At 35.2% G+C, this 17,967-nt stretch overlaps 1 protein-coding gene across 4 annotated transcripts in view; it reads right to left on the bottom strand.

Annotated features, from left to right (window-relative positions):
• LOC145284013 (phosphatidylinositide 4-phosphatase SAC2-like) overlaps nucleotides 1–17,967 on the bottom strand; it is a 697,431-nt gene that overhangs the window by 414,739 nt on the left and 264,725 nt on the right. For all 4 annotated transcript variants that reach the window (XM_080133106.1, XM_080133105.1, XM_080133103.1 and 1 more), the window contains 2 exons: nucleotides 13,920–14,099; nucleotides 1,417–1,612 (listed from right to left, as the gene is read on the bottom strand). In XM_080133106.1, the coding sequence (XP_079989232.1) occupies nucleotides 1,417–1,612; nucleotides 13,920–14,099 (376 nt within the window). The remainder of the gene's footprint in view (nucleotides 1–1,416; nucleotides 1,613–13,919; nucleotides 14,100–17,967) is intronic.

Genomic DNA, 17,967 nt, shown 5'->3' with positions numbered 1-17,967 from the left:
TTCTACAAATGACGTCATGATCACAAAAGACTCAAACACAATCCCTAAACCCGACTCACAAGATTGTCATGCTCATGAAATCGGCGCTAACAAGATGGAACAATAAATTTGTCACCTTAAAGAATACAACACTATAGCTCTATTTTTTATAAAAATATTAATTCAGTAACTTAATTATGTAATAGACCTAACATCTATTCAATGTAGCCACCTTCAGCCTCACTCACTACCTCGATACGGGTCTGGAATGAGGAGCATTGACTCAGCGAATACTTGGCCAATGGCAGTGATCAGGCTGGCTTTGGTGTTGTTGGAGGTCATGTTGGTGATGTTCTTGGCGTATGATCAAACAAAATAGCAATCCCTAAACCCGATTCACAAGATTGTCATACTCATAAATTTGTCACCTTAAAGAATACAACACCATAGCTTTATTTTTAAACTTTTATAAAAAAATCAATTCAGGTAACTTAATTATGTAATAGACCTAACATCTATTCAATGTATCCACCTTCAACCTCACTCACCACCTCGATATGGGTCTGGAATGAGGAGCATGCCTTTTACACAAGCATTGACTCAGCAAATACTTGGCCAATGGCGGTGATCAGGCTGGCTTTGGTGTCGTTGGAGGTCATGTTGGTGAGGTTCTTGGCGTATAATCAAACAAAATAGCAAGCAAGTTCAGGTCGGAGGAGGAGGGGGGGGCAGAGAGAGAAGGGTACAAAGTTGTAGCACTCCTTTTGAAACCAAGCCTGGGTCTCTTTGGACTTGTGCGCTGGCACAGAGTCCTGTTGCGACACTCGGGGTCTGCCAGCAGCCACCTGATTACATCAGGGAATCATCGTACTCTCCAGCACATTGAGGTACATGATGCAACCCTTACTTGAAATCACAGCAAAGATCATAACCATAGCTGGAAACTTTGCTGATCTGTGCCCTCAAGTGTTGAATCATCTAGATTTGCATTTTGAGAGTGCTGGCAATGGTCCTGTTGTCCTAACTTGCATCGGTAGAGAGCAGGAGTTGTACAGTGGTGCAACTTTGATCTCGTTCGTTGAACATTGTATCACTTTCAGACATGATAGAAGGCTCCTATTGCTCTTGGGATTTGTACACAACTGGCCAACTAGTGGATGACATACAACAAAAAAAAACAAAAAAAAACGTTTTCATCAGATGGAAATGGAATCATGTCTTTTCTAGGGCAACAATTATATCGTTCCACCTTGTAATCGTCCAAATTTTTGTGATCATACTTTATTATTATGCTAAAAATATTGCAACAACATATCCTCAAGAATTTTTAGCCGTGATAAAATGGTGACCTTTCTTTTCATAAAAAATAAAAATGCTTTATCTACCAAAAAAGAAGCCAACACCCAAAATAGAATAAACTAATAATCGCAGACTTACCAGCTCTGTGGCGACTTCGCCTTGAAATGATAGTCAACCAATATTTCAAAGGATCTTTATTAAATCTGTTGATATTTGCCATCATCATGGCACCAGTTGGGGTCAGACTTAGATTCTCATCAAACTCCATTAAACAAAGATTGTTCTCAACGAATCCTTGGATAATTGGAACAATCCAATGGCTTGACAAATCATTCTGAAAGTGAAAACAAAAAAAGAATTTTTTTAAATAGACAAAAATTAGGGTTTTTCTGACATTATCAAAGACGAAACCATCATAATTCCTGATAAACTATCTACTAGTATAATGAATGAGTATTAATGTGTCTTAATATCTTAGAATTCGTTCACGTGTGGTTAATATATATACGAGAATTAAATTAGAAAAAATAATGTAACACTTTTAGTAAAACTCATTTTAAAATAATTGTGCAAATCAATTCAGTGATAAGCACTACAAGGGGCGTGCAATAAGTAATGCCCCTGACCCACTTCCAGTTGTCTGATCTAGCTGAAATTTTGCATGTGCAATGATTTATATCTCTACGGGTTATGTGGCAAATTACAGCTCTGAACTAATTGTGGTTTCTGTTTTACAGGTGTTTGGACTGAGTAAGGTGTGAAATGGAGCCTGTTGAATGTCGAGCAGTGATCCAGTTTTGTATTTGAAAGGACGCACACCACAGGAGACTTTTGATGAAATCAAAGAAACTTATTGGCTATTGGCCAGCATTTGGTTGACAACACGTGCTGTGCCATAGATATAAAATAGAATAGTTCAAGGTGCTACATAGAGCGGACTCCAGAAACCATTTAAAGATTTTGGAGTCTGTCTATTGCGGTGCGTAAACCTTCTTTGTGCCAGCAAAAGGAAACAGCGAATGCATTGTTTCTTTTTGGGAAACTGAAACTTTTCTCCTGCTTTTTTTTTTCTCTCCCTCGTTGTGATAATATTTTAATCGTTTTTAAACGTTAATAAACTTAATTTTAGTTGTCCCCGTACTTTTGGCACATTCAATAGTTCCCCATTAGAACTCTTTAAAGTTTCGACATAATATTTTTTACGCTATCGATTTTCTCCTGATGAGCCGAAAGAGCTCGTGAGAAACTTCCGCCTATTTTATTTTTAAAAAAATATATGTTTGTTCATTTATTTCAGTGATAATACCAAATTTCAAAATAGAACGATGATAGCTTAATAATATATTGATCATCCGCATAGTTGCAGTCAAATAACGTTACTCTTAATACCATAGGACTGCCGATCTGCTAGAGATTCATCTTCCTCCATGGGCATCCAACGTCCTGCTGCCGACATCATTAGAGTTACCTTCTCCTAGATGCAGCTCTACCAGTGAATTAATGCGTCTCCAGATACTAATCTGGAAATTTCTTATGACTCAACACTGTACATACAGCGCCTAGCCTTCCCAAATGGTCATCGATCTTGAACCAGCTTCTTCCAAAGGAAGAAGTATCATGGGATATTAAATTCACAAGCAGTTCCAAGTCACATGAATATTCCATTCAGGAGAGACAACGGTTAAGGTTTTTGCAGTTATTGCAGAGCGGTGTAAGGTCCTCCTACATACAGCGCCTGGTACTCCCAAATAGTCACCCATCTGGTACTGACCAGGTTAAATGTTGCTTAACTTTGGTGATATAACCTGTGTGTCAATATGATTATGCCATATATTTGCGATTTGCTTGTATATGTCAAATCTTTTTTTTAAAAATCCTCCCCATCCAAACAAGCCTTTCCACGGTAATATCAAGGAGAACCGATTTTTGTCAAAAAAGAATAATATAAAAAATAAAACCATAAGTCAGTAAACCCCTCGTGTGGGGCATCGTAATATAAATTGGAGAGGCGTGATCCCCTAACACCGGTTAGCTAGCTATTTTTTTTTTTTTTTTTGCTATTCCTTTCGCAAACGAAATTTATGTAAATGAAAGAACGCGTAAATCTGGAGCAAGGGAGGCTACTCTAAGCTGATCAAAGTATAAATAAACCAAGAATAGCCTCCCTTGATTGCTTGCCGTTGCGATGTTATGAATTTAAAATATTAGTATTTAGCAACGCAAATGTCATCCAATTCTTTTCGAGTGTCGCAGACTCATCGTAATTATTTGAATGCAGCTGTTTTCATAGATAAAATAAACTGTCAAACTTAGTATTCTTTCATCTTGATAGTAAATATATTCAGTAGTAGTCGATGTCTCATTTTTTTTTTTATCACTGTCTAAATGATTAAAACCAGTGACGAGTCTCGTCACTGACGAGATGGTATCAAATTATATATATATATATATATATATATATATATATATATATATATATATATATATATATATATATATATATATACACACACACACACACACACACACACATATATACATACACGTTTATATTTCTTTTTTTGTTTTGTTTTATAGACGTATCGGAATACAGAATGTTTTTTAACAGAATTTTTTACCGTTTCCTGCTACCATCTTTAATGTTATACAAGAACAAGTCGAGCATACATAGTCCCCCCCCCCACCTCCACAAGTGAATAATTAATAAATCCGTTCTGGCAAAAATTTACTTTCACCATGACTAAAGTTTGCGCAAAATTTCAAAAAAATTCAAAGCGTGAATTTTGACGAAAGAGCGAATGGACGAACGATTGGGGGGGGGGGCAATTTTACCGCTATAATAGCCCCTTACAAGGGCAACCAGAGATATCCCGGAAAATCCGTTCTGGCAAAAATTTACTTTCACTATGACTAATGTTTGTGCAAAATTTCAAAAACATGGTTATTGGTTTGGTTTGGTTTGGTTTGGTTTTACGGCATATCAACCTTCTTTTTTTTTTTTTTTATTGGTTATTTAATGCCGAATTCAGTTTTTTTTTTTTTTTTTTTGGAATAGATATTTTAATTTAATCAGTGAGTCAAATCAGACTTTTTGTATCATTAGGTGATGTGCTTCCTTCCTTTTTTGGGGGTGGGGTGTAAAGTTGGATTGAATTAGTGTTATATACTTTTATATAGATTTACTTTTTTCAGAAATGTTATTTTGTTGGAGTTTATTTTTTTAAATAGTTCTTTCATATTGTTGACATGGTAATAATTTTGCCGGATATGCGCGAGATCGCCACAATCTAAAAGAAAGTGTTTTACTGTAAAAGGTTCTTGGCATGCAAAACATTCTGGAGGGTCTTCTTTTTTTAGCAGGAAGGAGTGGGTTATGTGCGTATGTCCTATGCGAATACGGGACAAAATCACTTCCTCTCTACGTGATCTTCTGGCATCTGGTAATCGTTCTTCTATTGTGGGCTTGATCTTGAAAAGTTTATTATTTGGACAGTTATTCCATCTTTCTTGCCATTTCTTCATAATCAGATTATTTATTTGTTGTTTGTAGTCAGAATGTGGAATTTTTATATTGCTATTAAGGAGTTTTAAAGCATTTTTGGCAGCTATGTCAGTTTTTTCATTGCCCTGAATTCCAGAATGACTGGGGATCCAGCAGAATTTGATACTTTTGTTTTGTGAGAGAGTGTGTATTTTTTGTAGCAGTTTGATGAGTAGTGGGTTATTTAAATTTTTATTCTTTAAGGATTCGAGTACCGATAGGGAGTCTGAAAAAATTATAAATTTGTTGTGGGTAAGGTCAGTGATGAGATCTAGTGCCATATCTAAGGCTGTGGCTTCGGCACTAAAAATTGAGGCATGGTCTGGTAGTCGCTTCTGTAAGGTAATGTTAGTGGATACGACTCCGCATCCGGTTTTGTTGCTGTCTTTGGACCCATCTGTGTATATGTGCTGATGGTTTGGGTATTTTTCCTGAATGATAAGGAGTTTTTCTTGATAGGTTAGTGGATGGGTTTGATTTTTTGGGAGGTTATTTAATTCAAGGATGATTTCAGGGTATTTTAGTAGCCAGGGTGGAAGGCTTAGTTGGTTGACATTATGGATATTGGTGATTGTGATACCTGCATCTTCTACTAGTGGTTTTATACGGAGCCCAAAAGGTTTTATAGCTTTTATTTTTTGGTAATATAGATTTTGGTAATTTGGATTGAAGGTACAGTTAGAGGTTGCATTTGTTGGCTGTGATTTTTCTCTATCATAGAACGAGTAATCTAGTGAGTTTGCAATGCAGTTGTAAGCAGGATTTTCTGGGCAAGAGAGAATTTTGGTCAGGTATTGTAAGGCTAGTTTGTCGCGTCGAATTGATAATGGGGGTTCATTGGCTTCTGCATAGAGGCTATCGATGGGGGAAGTTCGGAAGGCTCCCAGCGCAAGTCTGAGGCCCTGATGTTGAACGGTGTCCAATATCTTTATATACGACTTTCTGGTGGCACCGTAAATGAAGCTACCATAGTCTAGTTTCGATCGCACTAGTGACCTATATAACTTTAATAGGGTTTGTCTGTCCGCTCCCCAATCTGTGTGGGCAATGACTCGCATTAGCTGTAGGGTTTTATTACATTTATTTTTAAGATGTTTTATATGAGGGATGAATGTAAGTTTTTTGTCTAGTATTAATCCTAAGAATTTATGTTCATTTACAACAGGAATCGGAATATCATTTAGTTTTAAAAGAGGATCTGGGTGCAGTTTTCTTAGTTGACAAAAGTGCATACATTTTGTTTTGTTAATGGAAAATTTGAAGCCATTCTTATTTGTCCATTTTTTTATTTTGTCAATGCATTGTTGAAGTTGACGCTCAATTATATGGATATGTCTTGAGCTATATGCAATTAAAAAATCATCAACATATAGAGAGCAATCCACGCCTTGGTTTATGCATCCAACAATACTGTTAATTTTTAGGCTGAATAATGTTACCGACAAAATACTTCCCTGTGGAACTCCCGTTTCCTGTTCTTTGATGTCCGATAGGCATGTTCCTACACGGACATTGAATAGTCTATTATTTATGAAGTTGTTGATGAAGATGGGTAGTCTTCCTTTCACTCCAGCTTCTTTGAGATCTTTCATGATGCCATACCTCCATGTGGTATCGTACGCCTTTTCAAGATCAAAGAAAATAGCAGTCATATGCTTTTTTTGTATAAATGAATTTCTGATGAAAGTTTCTAAACGAATTAAATGGTCTGTTGTGCTACGATGTTTTCGGAAGCCACACTGAAAATTAGTTATTATTTTATTTGTTTCCAGAAACCAAATTAACCTGGTGTTGACCATTCTCTCCATGATTTTACACACACAGCTTGTTAGAGCTATGGGGCGATAATTGGAGGGGTCAGATGCATCCTTTCCTGGTTTTGGTATAGGAATGACTGTGGCTTGTTTCCATATGGCTGGAAGATTGCCATTGAGCCAGATGTCATTATAAATAGAAAGTAAATACTTTAATGGTTCATCTGGTAGTTGTTTTAGAAATTCATACGTTATTTTATCAGGTCCCTCAGCCGTGTTGTTGGCTTTTTTTAATGAATCCTTTAGTTCATGGATGGTAAAAGGTTTGTTGTATTCTTCCTCATTATTACTTTTAAAGTTCAGTTTGGTTTTTTCTGATTCCTGTTTAAAGATCTGGAATTTTTTATCGTAATTTTTAGAAGATGAATTATTTGCAATAGTATCTGCAAGCAGGTTTGCCATGTCCTCTTTTTTAGTTATTTTACTATTGTTTACACAGAGGTGGTTGAGAGGGGAACTGGTGTTTTTTCCTGATATTTTCTGAATCATATTCCATACAGTTTTGTCTTTGGTGGTGTTATTGATTTTAGACACAAAATTCTTCCATGATTCCCTTTTGGCTTCGTTTATTGTTCGGCGTGCTTTAGCCCTGCATATTTTAAAGTTGTTTAAATTCTGAGTAGTTGGTTGATTGTTGAATTTTCTTAATGCAGCACATCGTAGCCTGATAGCCTTTTTACAGTCATTATTAAACCAGGGACGATTATTCTTGGTTGATGATTTTGTTTTAGGAATACATTCTTCTGCTATTGAGATAATGGTATCTGTAAAGTGAGTGATTGGGTCTTTCTCACATTTTTCAGGTAGGAGTTTGTGTTTGCATAGTAATTTGAATTCATTCCAGTTAGCTTTTTTAAGGTTCCAACGAGGAATTTTTGAGATTATTTCAGGACCAAAATGTTCTAAAGTTATTGGGAAGTGGTCACTTCCACAAGTATCTATATGCACTGTCCAATTGTAATCTATAAAGATACTAGAATCACTTATAGAGAGGTCAATTGCTGAGGACGAATTTGTAGCGGAGTGAATAAACGTTGGTTTTTTGTTGTTATATATGCATAGATTGTTGTTGTTGATAATATTTTCTATAATGATTCCTTTTCTGTCTGTGTTTGAGCATCCCCAACTAACATTATGACTATTAAAATCGCCTAATAATAAGAAGGGGCGAGGGAGTTGGTTGATGAGTTTTTCTATTTCGGTTTCATCTATGGGGTCGTTTGGAGGCAGATAAATGGAGCAAATTGTGACCGTTCTATGTAGGGTGGCTGTGACAGCAATTGCCTGTAAGTTAGTTTGTAGATTTATTTGGCTTTGTGCCGTGTTTTTGTTAATGAGAATGGATGTTCCTCCTGAAGCTCTATTTGGGTTATTTGTTGTATAGTTGTATTCAGTAAAACTTTGAAGATTGATATTTTCAGATGGTTTTAAAAAGGTTTCTTGTAGGCATATTATTGTGGGACATAGATCGGATATCAGTAGAAGTAATTCATTCCGATTGGCTTTTATACCTCTGCAATTCCATTGGATTATTTTGTTGGCCATAGTTTAGATTTTATGTATTTGATTTTCTGTAGTGGTTTTTATCCTACATCAATTTCCATCGCTTTGGAAGTGGATGGTCTGTTTTTTGTTTCTGGTGAGAGGCTTTTTTTGGGTTTTGGTCTGGGACTTTTAGATTTACTTTGTCTTGACTGTCTTTCTTGGCTATCAGTTTCAACTAGTTCAAATTTATTTTCATTTTCAATTAATACTAATTCTGTTTTTTGTTTGTCATTTTGTTTTTGGGGGGTAGTTTTTTTGTTGTTCTGTTCTATTTCCATTTTTCCTGTTGTTGTGTGTTTATTTTTAACATCTGTTTTTGTCCTTGTTAGTGACTTGGATCTTTCACGTTTTGATAATTGAGGAGGTTTCATTTCTTTAGAGATTGATTCCTCAATATTGATGGAAGTTTTTCTGATTTCCTTTTTTTCGTTTTCTTTTATACTGGGTTGTTCGTTTCTGACTTTTATTTGGCTGTTAAAATTTATTTTCAGTTCTGATAAAAAGGATTTTAATTCTTCAAGTATGTTCTTTAGTTCTTTTGCTAGGTTTGCAATTTCTGGAGCAAGGTTTAGTTCATTGTAGTTGTACATTTTGTTTGCTTGTTGGGTTATTGTGGCATATGAGTTTTTGGTGCGATTTGTGACTTCTTTGCGGGCTTCTTGGAAGGTTATGTTTTTTTGATATTTGATTGTTATTATTTCCTTCTCTTGCTTATATATTTTGCACTGTTTTGAGTGAGAGTGGTGCTCTTCTTGACAGTTTGTGCATTTGGTTTTATTTGGACAGTCTTCTTCATCGTGGTCTGGGTTTTTTTCACTGCAGTTTCCACATGTGAAGAATCTTAGACATTGGTCTTTATTATGTCCAAACTTTTGGCAGTTGTAGCATTGTAAAGGTTTTGGAATGTATTGTTCTATTTTCATTCTTTCATAACCTATATTGATGGTCTCTGGTATTTGAGGATAATTGAATGTTAGTATATAAGTGTTTGTACATATTACCTCTCCTTTTTTTTTAAATGTGATTCTTTTTACATCTGTGACCCCTTGGTTTTTTAGTTCTGTTTTGATTTCTTCTGTTGTGCAGACGGAGATTTCCTGGTTTTTTATGACTCCTTTGGAGTAGTTTAGTGTTTGGTGTGGATAAGCTTTGATGTTTGTTTCATGCAATTTTTGTAGTTGAAGTAGAGTTTTGGCCTGTTTTTTATTTTGTACTTCTACCAATATGGTACCATTCCTTAATTTTTTGACATTTTTGGGTGTTATTTTGCTTGATATTACCTTTTGGATAGTGAAAGGTGACATTTTAGTTAACGGTATATTAGACGTTGCTTCTAGCACGATGAATCTTGGAAAGTTTGTATCTTCATTGTCGCTGTCAGAGTCAATTTCTGTGTGTGGTCTCTTGGATTTTTTGGTATTCATAATAATTTTTGAAAAATTCATCAGCCATGCTCCCCACCCTCCTCGGAGCCCCTTATGGGGAAGAACTATGAGGGGGTAAATCCCATTCGCCTCGGTTCTCCAGGGCTACATAGCTGGTATACTCAAACATGGGGAGGTTTCCAAGCATTCACAATATATGGTTATGCCCACCCAAGTATGGGATTTCCCTGTATTTTTATTATTCCTGATGGTTACCTTTTTCCCAGCTTGATTGACCCTTCAGCCATCGCTTATTAACTCAGTTTATTGTTTATGTTGAGTGTTAGTGTGTTTTTGTTTGGATTGTCTTAATTAGTGCTTGTCATGACCAACCGATTGATTGGATCGGGCCTATCCAACCTCCCGTCTAGCCTAGTAAGGGCCAAAGTGGTGTGTTGTAGTATCATGTTATTATTTCCTAGGCATGTTCCACTCAACCACCAGGATCCCGTTCTTAATGCATTGCGGGTTGCCACCAACGGTCAACTGGTGGTCCCATTGAAGGATTTTTACCCTCTGCAGGGGGGCAGTTGGTATGTTCTATCGCCCTACCAACTAGGCAAAAAAAAAAAAAAAAAAAAAAAAAGGTGAGGAGGTGAAGGAAAAAGAAAACGAGGGAGGGGAGGGGGAGGAGAATGTTGTTTTTGTTTTTGTTTTCGCAGAACATGACTAAGTTTTGCAAAAGGGAATAAAAAAACAAAGACATCTATGTAGGTGCGTTTCATCTCAGGAAGTCAGTAGACAGCCTGATCTGGTAGCACCAGATGGTTATTGAGGAAAGTGCAAAAAGACGAACGAAAGTGAATTACGAGGTCCAATCGGCAATGTTGACTTTATTAGTCTGCAAGATGGCGGATGTGAACAGATAGAAAAAAAGTGGAAGGGAATGCAACAAGACCTAGCAAGAAAAAAAAACAAAAAAAAAACAACTCAACTGCTAATTAAGCAGAGAAAGAACGATACGATGAAATTCAATTTTTATGGTATCTTTTGTTTATGAAATTGTTATGTGAAACTGCAGTCTACTTGAACCAAACAAAAAAAAACATTTCTTAGTAATTAGTTGTTGTCAGCGCTAATGTTTGTTTTTTTTTGTTTGTTTGTTTGTTTTCTTGTTAGGCTGTACAGAGTAACCTACATCTAGAATTTCAAGTGTTTAGACCCAAAATTGGCGGAGGAGTTTGGTAGAGTTTTCAAAGGTCATATCGTTGAACTTTGACCCCTTGACAAATTTCGAAATTGAGAATCGAAACCAAAACATTTAGCTTCCGATTTACTTTTTCCTTTGATGTTAATGCCTGATCTATGACATGTTTGTTGCAAGGCTAAAAATTAAAACATGAAATAATAGCTATTACGTTATGCATGCATATTCGTAATGCCGTCATTTAATCTACACCTGGCAAATTCCATTTTTTTTTTTTTTAATTTTCACACTTTATGCCTATTTCCCCTGGCTAAAACCCAAATATACAGTTTTGCAAGGTTCAAACACCCTATATATGAAGTTTTATGTCTGTAGACCAAAAACAGACGGAGGAGTTTGGTATGCGAATTTTTTTAACAATATATATATATTTATACATAATATACATAGAAAGAGTTTTGATTTTAAAATCACCTTTTTTCACAAAACTTACGTAAGTATAAATCGTTAAATTTATTATGTATATATTTCTATTAATTGAAGTTTTTACTTGCACTCGTTCCCTTTTTTTCCTCTTCCTCTTTATTTTTTCTCCTTTTTTTCTATTTCGATACAAACCTTAATCCCCACCCCTTCTTTTCCATCTTCTTCACATTTCATATTAAAAACCATTTCCTTTTGATTCTTGATGACATGTTTGTGACCCCCCCTAATAATTCTTTTTTATGATCGCTGAATTCCTGAACCATTTTCATTACGGACTAAGCTTTTGTATAAGTAATATCGCCTGAAAAGGTCTTTAGCTACTAGTAACTAGCTGATCGAAACATCCTCATAAACGTGTAGCGATGTTAACGCTTAAATAAATTAAATTATATATATATATATATATATATATATATATATATATATATAAAATAAAAATTACAATTAAATTTACCAAAATGATCCAAGATGGTAAAATTAAAGTATATTATAAATATTAAAGAATTAATATTTATAAAGTTATCTTAGCCAGATGTAAAAGCTCGATAAAACCAAATAGGAGATAGAGCTTATAATACGAGCAAACAGTTGATAAAACATGTTGAAAAAACACTTTGAAATTAAATATGTTTTTTAACTCATTTCAAAGTGTTTTTTTAACATGTTTTATTAACTGTTTGCTCATATATATATATATATATATATATATATATATATATATATATATATATATACACACACACTAGGTTGGTGCAAAAATAATGTTTTATTTCTACATATATATATATATATCTAATAAAAAAAATGACATTTTTGCACCAACCTAGTATGTGTGTGTGTGTGTGTGTGTGTATATATATATATATATATATACATATATTAGGAGGTATATTTGTTAAAAAAAAAAAAAGGAAAAATGTGCTCAATACCATAGTAGAGCTATTTTTATTATTTCAACCTCAGGGATTTTTACTTAAATCATTACAAGTTGTTTCAATAGACAGGACAATAAAATAATCCTATCGATCTCATCTTTGGCTTCGATTGTCTGATGAGATCGGCAGGATAATTTTATTGTCCTGTCTATTGAAACAACTTGTAATGATTTAAGTAAAAAATCCCCGAGGTTGAAATAGAAATAATAATAATAAATATATATATATATATAGTTTAGTATAATAATTCTTCAAGTTCCAAATATCAAGTTTTCTCACATGGTCATTTATTAGTTTTCAAAAGGAATCCATTACAATATTGTTTCGTATTGCGACTAACAAGTCTGTAAAATTATGTTATTGATGCATATTTAGTCATGTAGTCTTCAGATGTTTACTTTTTAAAAAAAAAGTGAGGGGGGAGGGAAGCATTCATTGAGCTTGGACTTCTTTCAAAGTTTTTTTATTGCATTCTAACCCGAAACAAGGCACAGCGCCACTTTGATGTACAGGTGGAGGTACAATCTGGGACCTAATTTTCAGGGATAGTATGTGGGCAGTTAACACTGAAAAAATGCAAATGAAAGATGCAAGATGTTTGTTTACATTACACTTGAAGTTTTCAGGGAAGCAGAAAGGGAATTCCAAAGTCTGGCAGTCCTACGGAAGAAACTATTAGAGTAAAAGGCTTTCTTGCATCTGGCGATTTCTACTGTGAAGGGGTGGGATTTTGCTGCTTGTCGGGTTTGTTGGTGGTATTTATGTTGAGGAGGGACAAGGGCTTTTAGTTTGTCAGAGCACCTACCATTAAAATACTTGTAAAACAGGCAGAGGGATGCAACATTTAGTCGATGGGACAGCAGTTGAAGCCTAGCTGATAGTGACTCTTTTTTGAACTCTAAGAGGGAAAAAATAGTAGCAAATGCACCAGCTTAAATGTGACAACAATACTCCACACATAGGCGAGTAGTGGCCTTGTAGAGATACAGGATACTTTCAGGCATAAGTAAATTTCTAGCATGGTAAAGAGAGCCCACCTTCTTTGCAGCAGCCTTGGCAATGCTCTCAATGTATCTGTTCCAAAAGCATAGTTCAAATTCAACCAGACGTGCAAACACACTGCAATACTATTGGTGACAGATATGGAACACCTTCCCTTCCTCACTAGCTATGGATAAAATAGCAACTTGCATTCAATTCAAAGTTTACAAGGAATCATTACCTGTAAACAATGAATTTCAGCATTAAATAATCCCAAAGAGGTTAACAGAACACACGCTCAACTGGATTTATTTCTAAAATTTTCACCGATTCTGTTCTAAATTTCTGATTCCGACACAATTACCAATTCTGATTCTTCAAAAAGTTCTAAATATATATTTATATATATATATTTTTTTTTTTGATTAATTGCCTCTCCGCGAAGGCAGAGTTAGATACAAGGTCGGTTCTTAATGTGGGGGGAAACCAGCTCCCCAAAAGGGGCACTTTAGTTAGTCACAAAGATAAAAAATGTATCGGCCATGAAGGATTTCTCCTCCATTAACCAAGACCAAAAAAGTGTACTGCAGCATCAGAGCAGATACTACACTTTGATCAGTGTCCAAGAAAGAAAAAAGGCAACCCTTTTTTTTTTCTAAATATTTAATTAGATTTTTTTTTTTTTTTTAAATGTTCAAATGACAGTAAACCCTTGTGTAATGTCTGCATTTATTTAAAAAATAATAAAAATAAAAACTTTTGACTTACACCAGAATCTAACAGCTCTTTTAGTAGATGCTTGTTCCAGAAGAATCGTTCATCTGCTCGTTTCCATAGAGGTTCAACAGTTTCTATGTCACACGTATACTGTCGTTGGATTGTGTTGGTTAAATCTAACGTATGACTATAATAAAACGAGTTCGATTCATTAAAAAGTTTCAGCAGTTCCTGAAATGAGAAAAAAAAATTTTTTTTTTTTTTTTAATGAAACGAATTTTATCGGCAGTTCCTGAAATGAGGAAAATATTTTTTGATGAAACGAATTTTATCAGCAGAATAAAAAAAAAAAAAAAAAAGATTCATTTGCCAAAATTGAAACATTTGCCAAAATCTTGCTAAATTTTCTCACATTTTGGGAGTTGTAATTTTTATGATTCAATTCTATCTTCATATCAAATTTGTAAATCATATAGAACAAATGTTGTAAGCATTTAGAGATGTACTTGGCGTTGCTAGGTATTAAACGTAACGTTAAATTCCTTTAAAAAAAAAAAAAAAAAAAAAATGGAAAGAAACTGAAACGGGTGCATGCAAGCATTATATTTTTTCTAAACACTTAATTTCTTGTGAGTATAAAAAAATACATACTTGAGTTGAGATCGAAACCCAAACCGAAAGACAGCGAGTCAAATACGATAACCATTTGGTCAGCTTGCTACGATCTTTAAAAAGTGTTTTCAAACCTACTTATTTTAATGCAAGTAATCCGTCATTACACATGCACGTTCGTGAAACAAACAGATAAAAATCCAATGACCCCCCCCCCCAAGTACAAATTCTTCAATGTTGACCACCTTAGCAGCCCTTTTTTAGGTGAAAAATGATTTAAAAAGCTTTCCACGTGTTTGAATACCCTATATACTAATTTTCAAGTTTGTAGATCAATAATATTTGAGCATACAGATTGAGAACACACACATTATCACTTTTATAGATATACTAGCAGGCCGTCCGGCGTTGCCTGGTCGTAAAATATGCATAAATATTATATTGTAATTTATGCAAAACCGGAGACGTACAAGCAAATACTGTGTTTTTTCTAAACAGTTCAATTCTTGCAAAAAAAGAAAGAAAAAAAAATGCTTGAGCTGAGATCGAAACTAAAACCTGAAGACAGTGAGTCAAACATGATAACCATTAGGCCAGCTTGACACGATCTTTCAAAAGTGCTTGCAAACTTACTTATATTGAACATTATGAATCTGTCATGTGAACGATTCACGCACGCACATTCGTGAAATAGTTAGCAAACAGACCCCTCCCCACGTACCAATTTTTTTAATTTTGAACCCTTAGCTGCCCTATATACCAAATTTCAAGTCTGTAGATCAAAGATTCGCTGAGTATATAGGTTGAGAAGTGTCCTCGAACACACACGTTCTCACTTTTACATATATACTAGCAGGCTGCCCAGCGTTGCCCAGTCGTAAAATATATATAAATATTGTATTTTAATTCATATAGAAATTGAGAAATATGCCTGCGAGTATTATGTTTGTTCTAAGCAGTTCATTTCTTGTAAGTAAAAAAAATTGCTGGAGCCGAGATCGAAACCAAAACCTAAAGACAGTGAGCCAAGTATGATAACCATTACACCAGCTTGACACAACATTTAAGAAATGTTTTCCAAAAATCTTATTAACATAAAGAAGTTGTCACATTTCTCAACCGAGTACAAAACAGACTTTGTGGCTTAGTGGGGGATGCCCTTTTCTCTTCCCTGCAACCTCTTTCCCACAGAAGAGACGTAGCGAGCCTATCTTTGTTCTATCGTTATTTCCATGGCAAGTGCTCGTCTGAGCTCCATTCTCTGGTCCCCCCTCGCCAATCTTTTTCAAAAAACACCCGACTAGCTGAAACCACCGTCAATAATTTTCCCCACTCCTTATCTGTGCCTAAATCAAAACGTAGATTCCATGAACAAAGTTTCTTTCTTAGAACTGCACGCCTGTGGAACTCTGTTCCACTTGCCTGTTTCCCTCCAGACTTCAACCTGGATATCTTCAAGTCCAACACAAACAAATTCCTGATGAACCGCCCCACCCCCTAAGTAATGACACTTTATCAATTCTCCAATAATATTACTACACTATCCCATTGGGTACTGTACACACAATAACCCTTATCCCCGAGTGGCCATTGGGCCTTGATAAGTGATGACCTCCATGTAAAAAAAAAAAAAAAAGAAACACACATGCTCAGTCATGAAACAGTTGACAAACAGATAAAAATCCGACGATCTCCACGTACCAATTTGCTCATTTCAACACCTTAGCAGCCCCTTTTTTTTCTGTGAAAATGATCAAAACGCTTTCTGCGTGTCTGAGTACTCTATACACCAAATTTCAAGTCTGTATATCAAAAATTCGTTGAGTATATAGGTTGAGAAGCGTCCACACACACATTCTCACTTTCATAGATATAACGAGATCCAAGGATGTTAGGATTTATTTGTCCCAATCTGAGGAATTCCTGTTCTAATCGGTTATTTTTAAAAGATTCTGTAGAAAGTGTTAACAGGTGCATTTATGGCCTACCCCCCCCACCCGCTTTTCCCAACAGTTATCAAAACTGTAACATCAACATTCGCAAGAACTTACATTGGTAACTCCAACTAAAATTTAATGTGTACAAAATTTATACATACAGGGTGACCAAAAAAAAACGGGCCCCAACTCTAATTAGGCCTCGTTTCTTAGTGTTTTGTCCAAAATGAAATGAAATGAAACTTTGGTCATAACTAGTTTATTATATTCAAAACATCACATAACTAGTTTATTATATTCAAAACATCACATCAAAACACTAGGGTCTTTGGCCTTTTTTTTTTTCTCCGTTCTACAGCATATGTTCTAGATGGCCTCCATTTAGCTTTTGTTTTTTGGGGGGGTCACTCTGTATATAATGTATAATGGTTGCATTGATTGGTTTTCTAGATGTAAATCCGATAAAACTCACTTTCTTCTGCAATGAAACTCACGTGATTATTAAAGCGTGCTCAATGCAGAACAGAGCTGGTATATAGTCTGTTTATTATACAAACATTATTGGTTACATATCCCAATTCAATGATAACACCTTATCACACCAAAAAAATATTGATTCTTTTTTTTTTTGGTCTGATGAAGTGTTATCAATGAATTGGGATTCCACTGAAACATATACGCACATATGTAACCAATAATGTTTGTATAATAAACAGACTATATATATATATATATATATATATATATATATATCCTTCTTAATCTTTGTGCGTTTTGTACTTTTTGAGTTACGCATTCAAGCTCTCAATATCCCTTCCCTCTTCCTTAACAGTGTTCATTTGTATTTCAATTCTATTCCACCATCCATATTTCTTTACTGGTTTGATATGCAGTTTAAAAGGTCTACAACTTGGGAGTATATGTATGTTTATACATTGATGAGCACCATAAGTGATACTCGATATGGTGAAACTCTTCAGAAATTATTTAGACGGTCAGACGGTCGTCCCTCGTTGAGGGCGAATCGGGTCAGTTGAGGGCTTAGTCTTAATAGATCGCAGTGCAGTGGCTGCTCTACTAAGTACAACACCCTGAGCCTGAAGTCAAGTCGTCTACAAGTGATCTCTCATCTCACGCTCCACAGGGGATTTGAAACAGGATAGCGATGGCAACATCCCACCAACCAGTTACACATATCAAGTCGGTTGGCGTGTTCGTGCACCCCCCCCCCCCGGCATTAGCAGCAACGACCTGACAACGGCCGGAAGATCACCAACAAACTTTATCTGTAAGATCGAAAATAATAATGCAGATTCAAGTTAAAAGTTTTGGCATCGTATCACTCATTTATATATCTATAAAAGTGATAAGGTGTGTGAGAGGGGACACTTCTCAACCTATATATTCAATGAATTTTTGATCTACAGACTTGAAATTTGGTATATAGGGAATTCAGACATGATTACGAATTATTAGTTCATTCCGTCAACTGGTGATCCAGTGACAGTTCATACTCTGCCAATTTATGCTCCTCTTCATGCTCCCCTTCC

The sequence above is a fragment of the Euprymna scolopes genome, chromosome 8 (assembly GCF_053919585.1).
Source record: "Euprymna scolopes isolate OS-2025 chromosome 8, ASM5391958v1, whole genome shotgun sequence".
NCBI classification, from domain to species: Eukaryota; Metazoa; Mollusca; class Cephalopoda; order Sepiida; family Sepiolidae; genus Euprymna; species Euprymna scolopes.
Note: the sequence above shows the minus strand (reverse complement) of the source record. Positions and strands in the feature narration are given on the sequence as shown.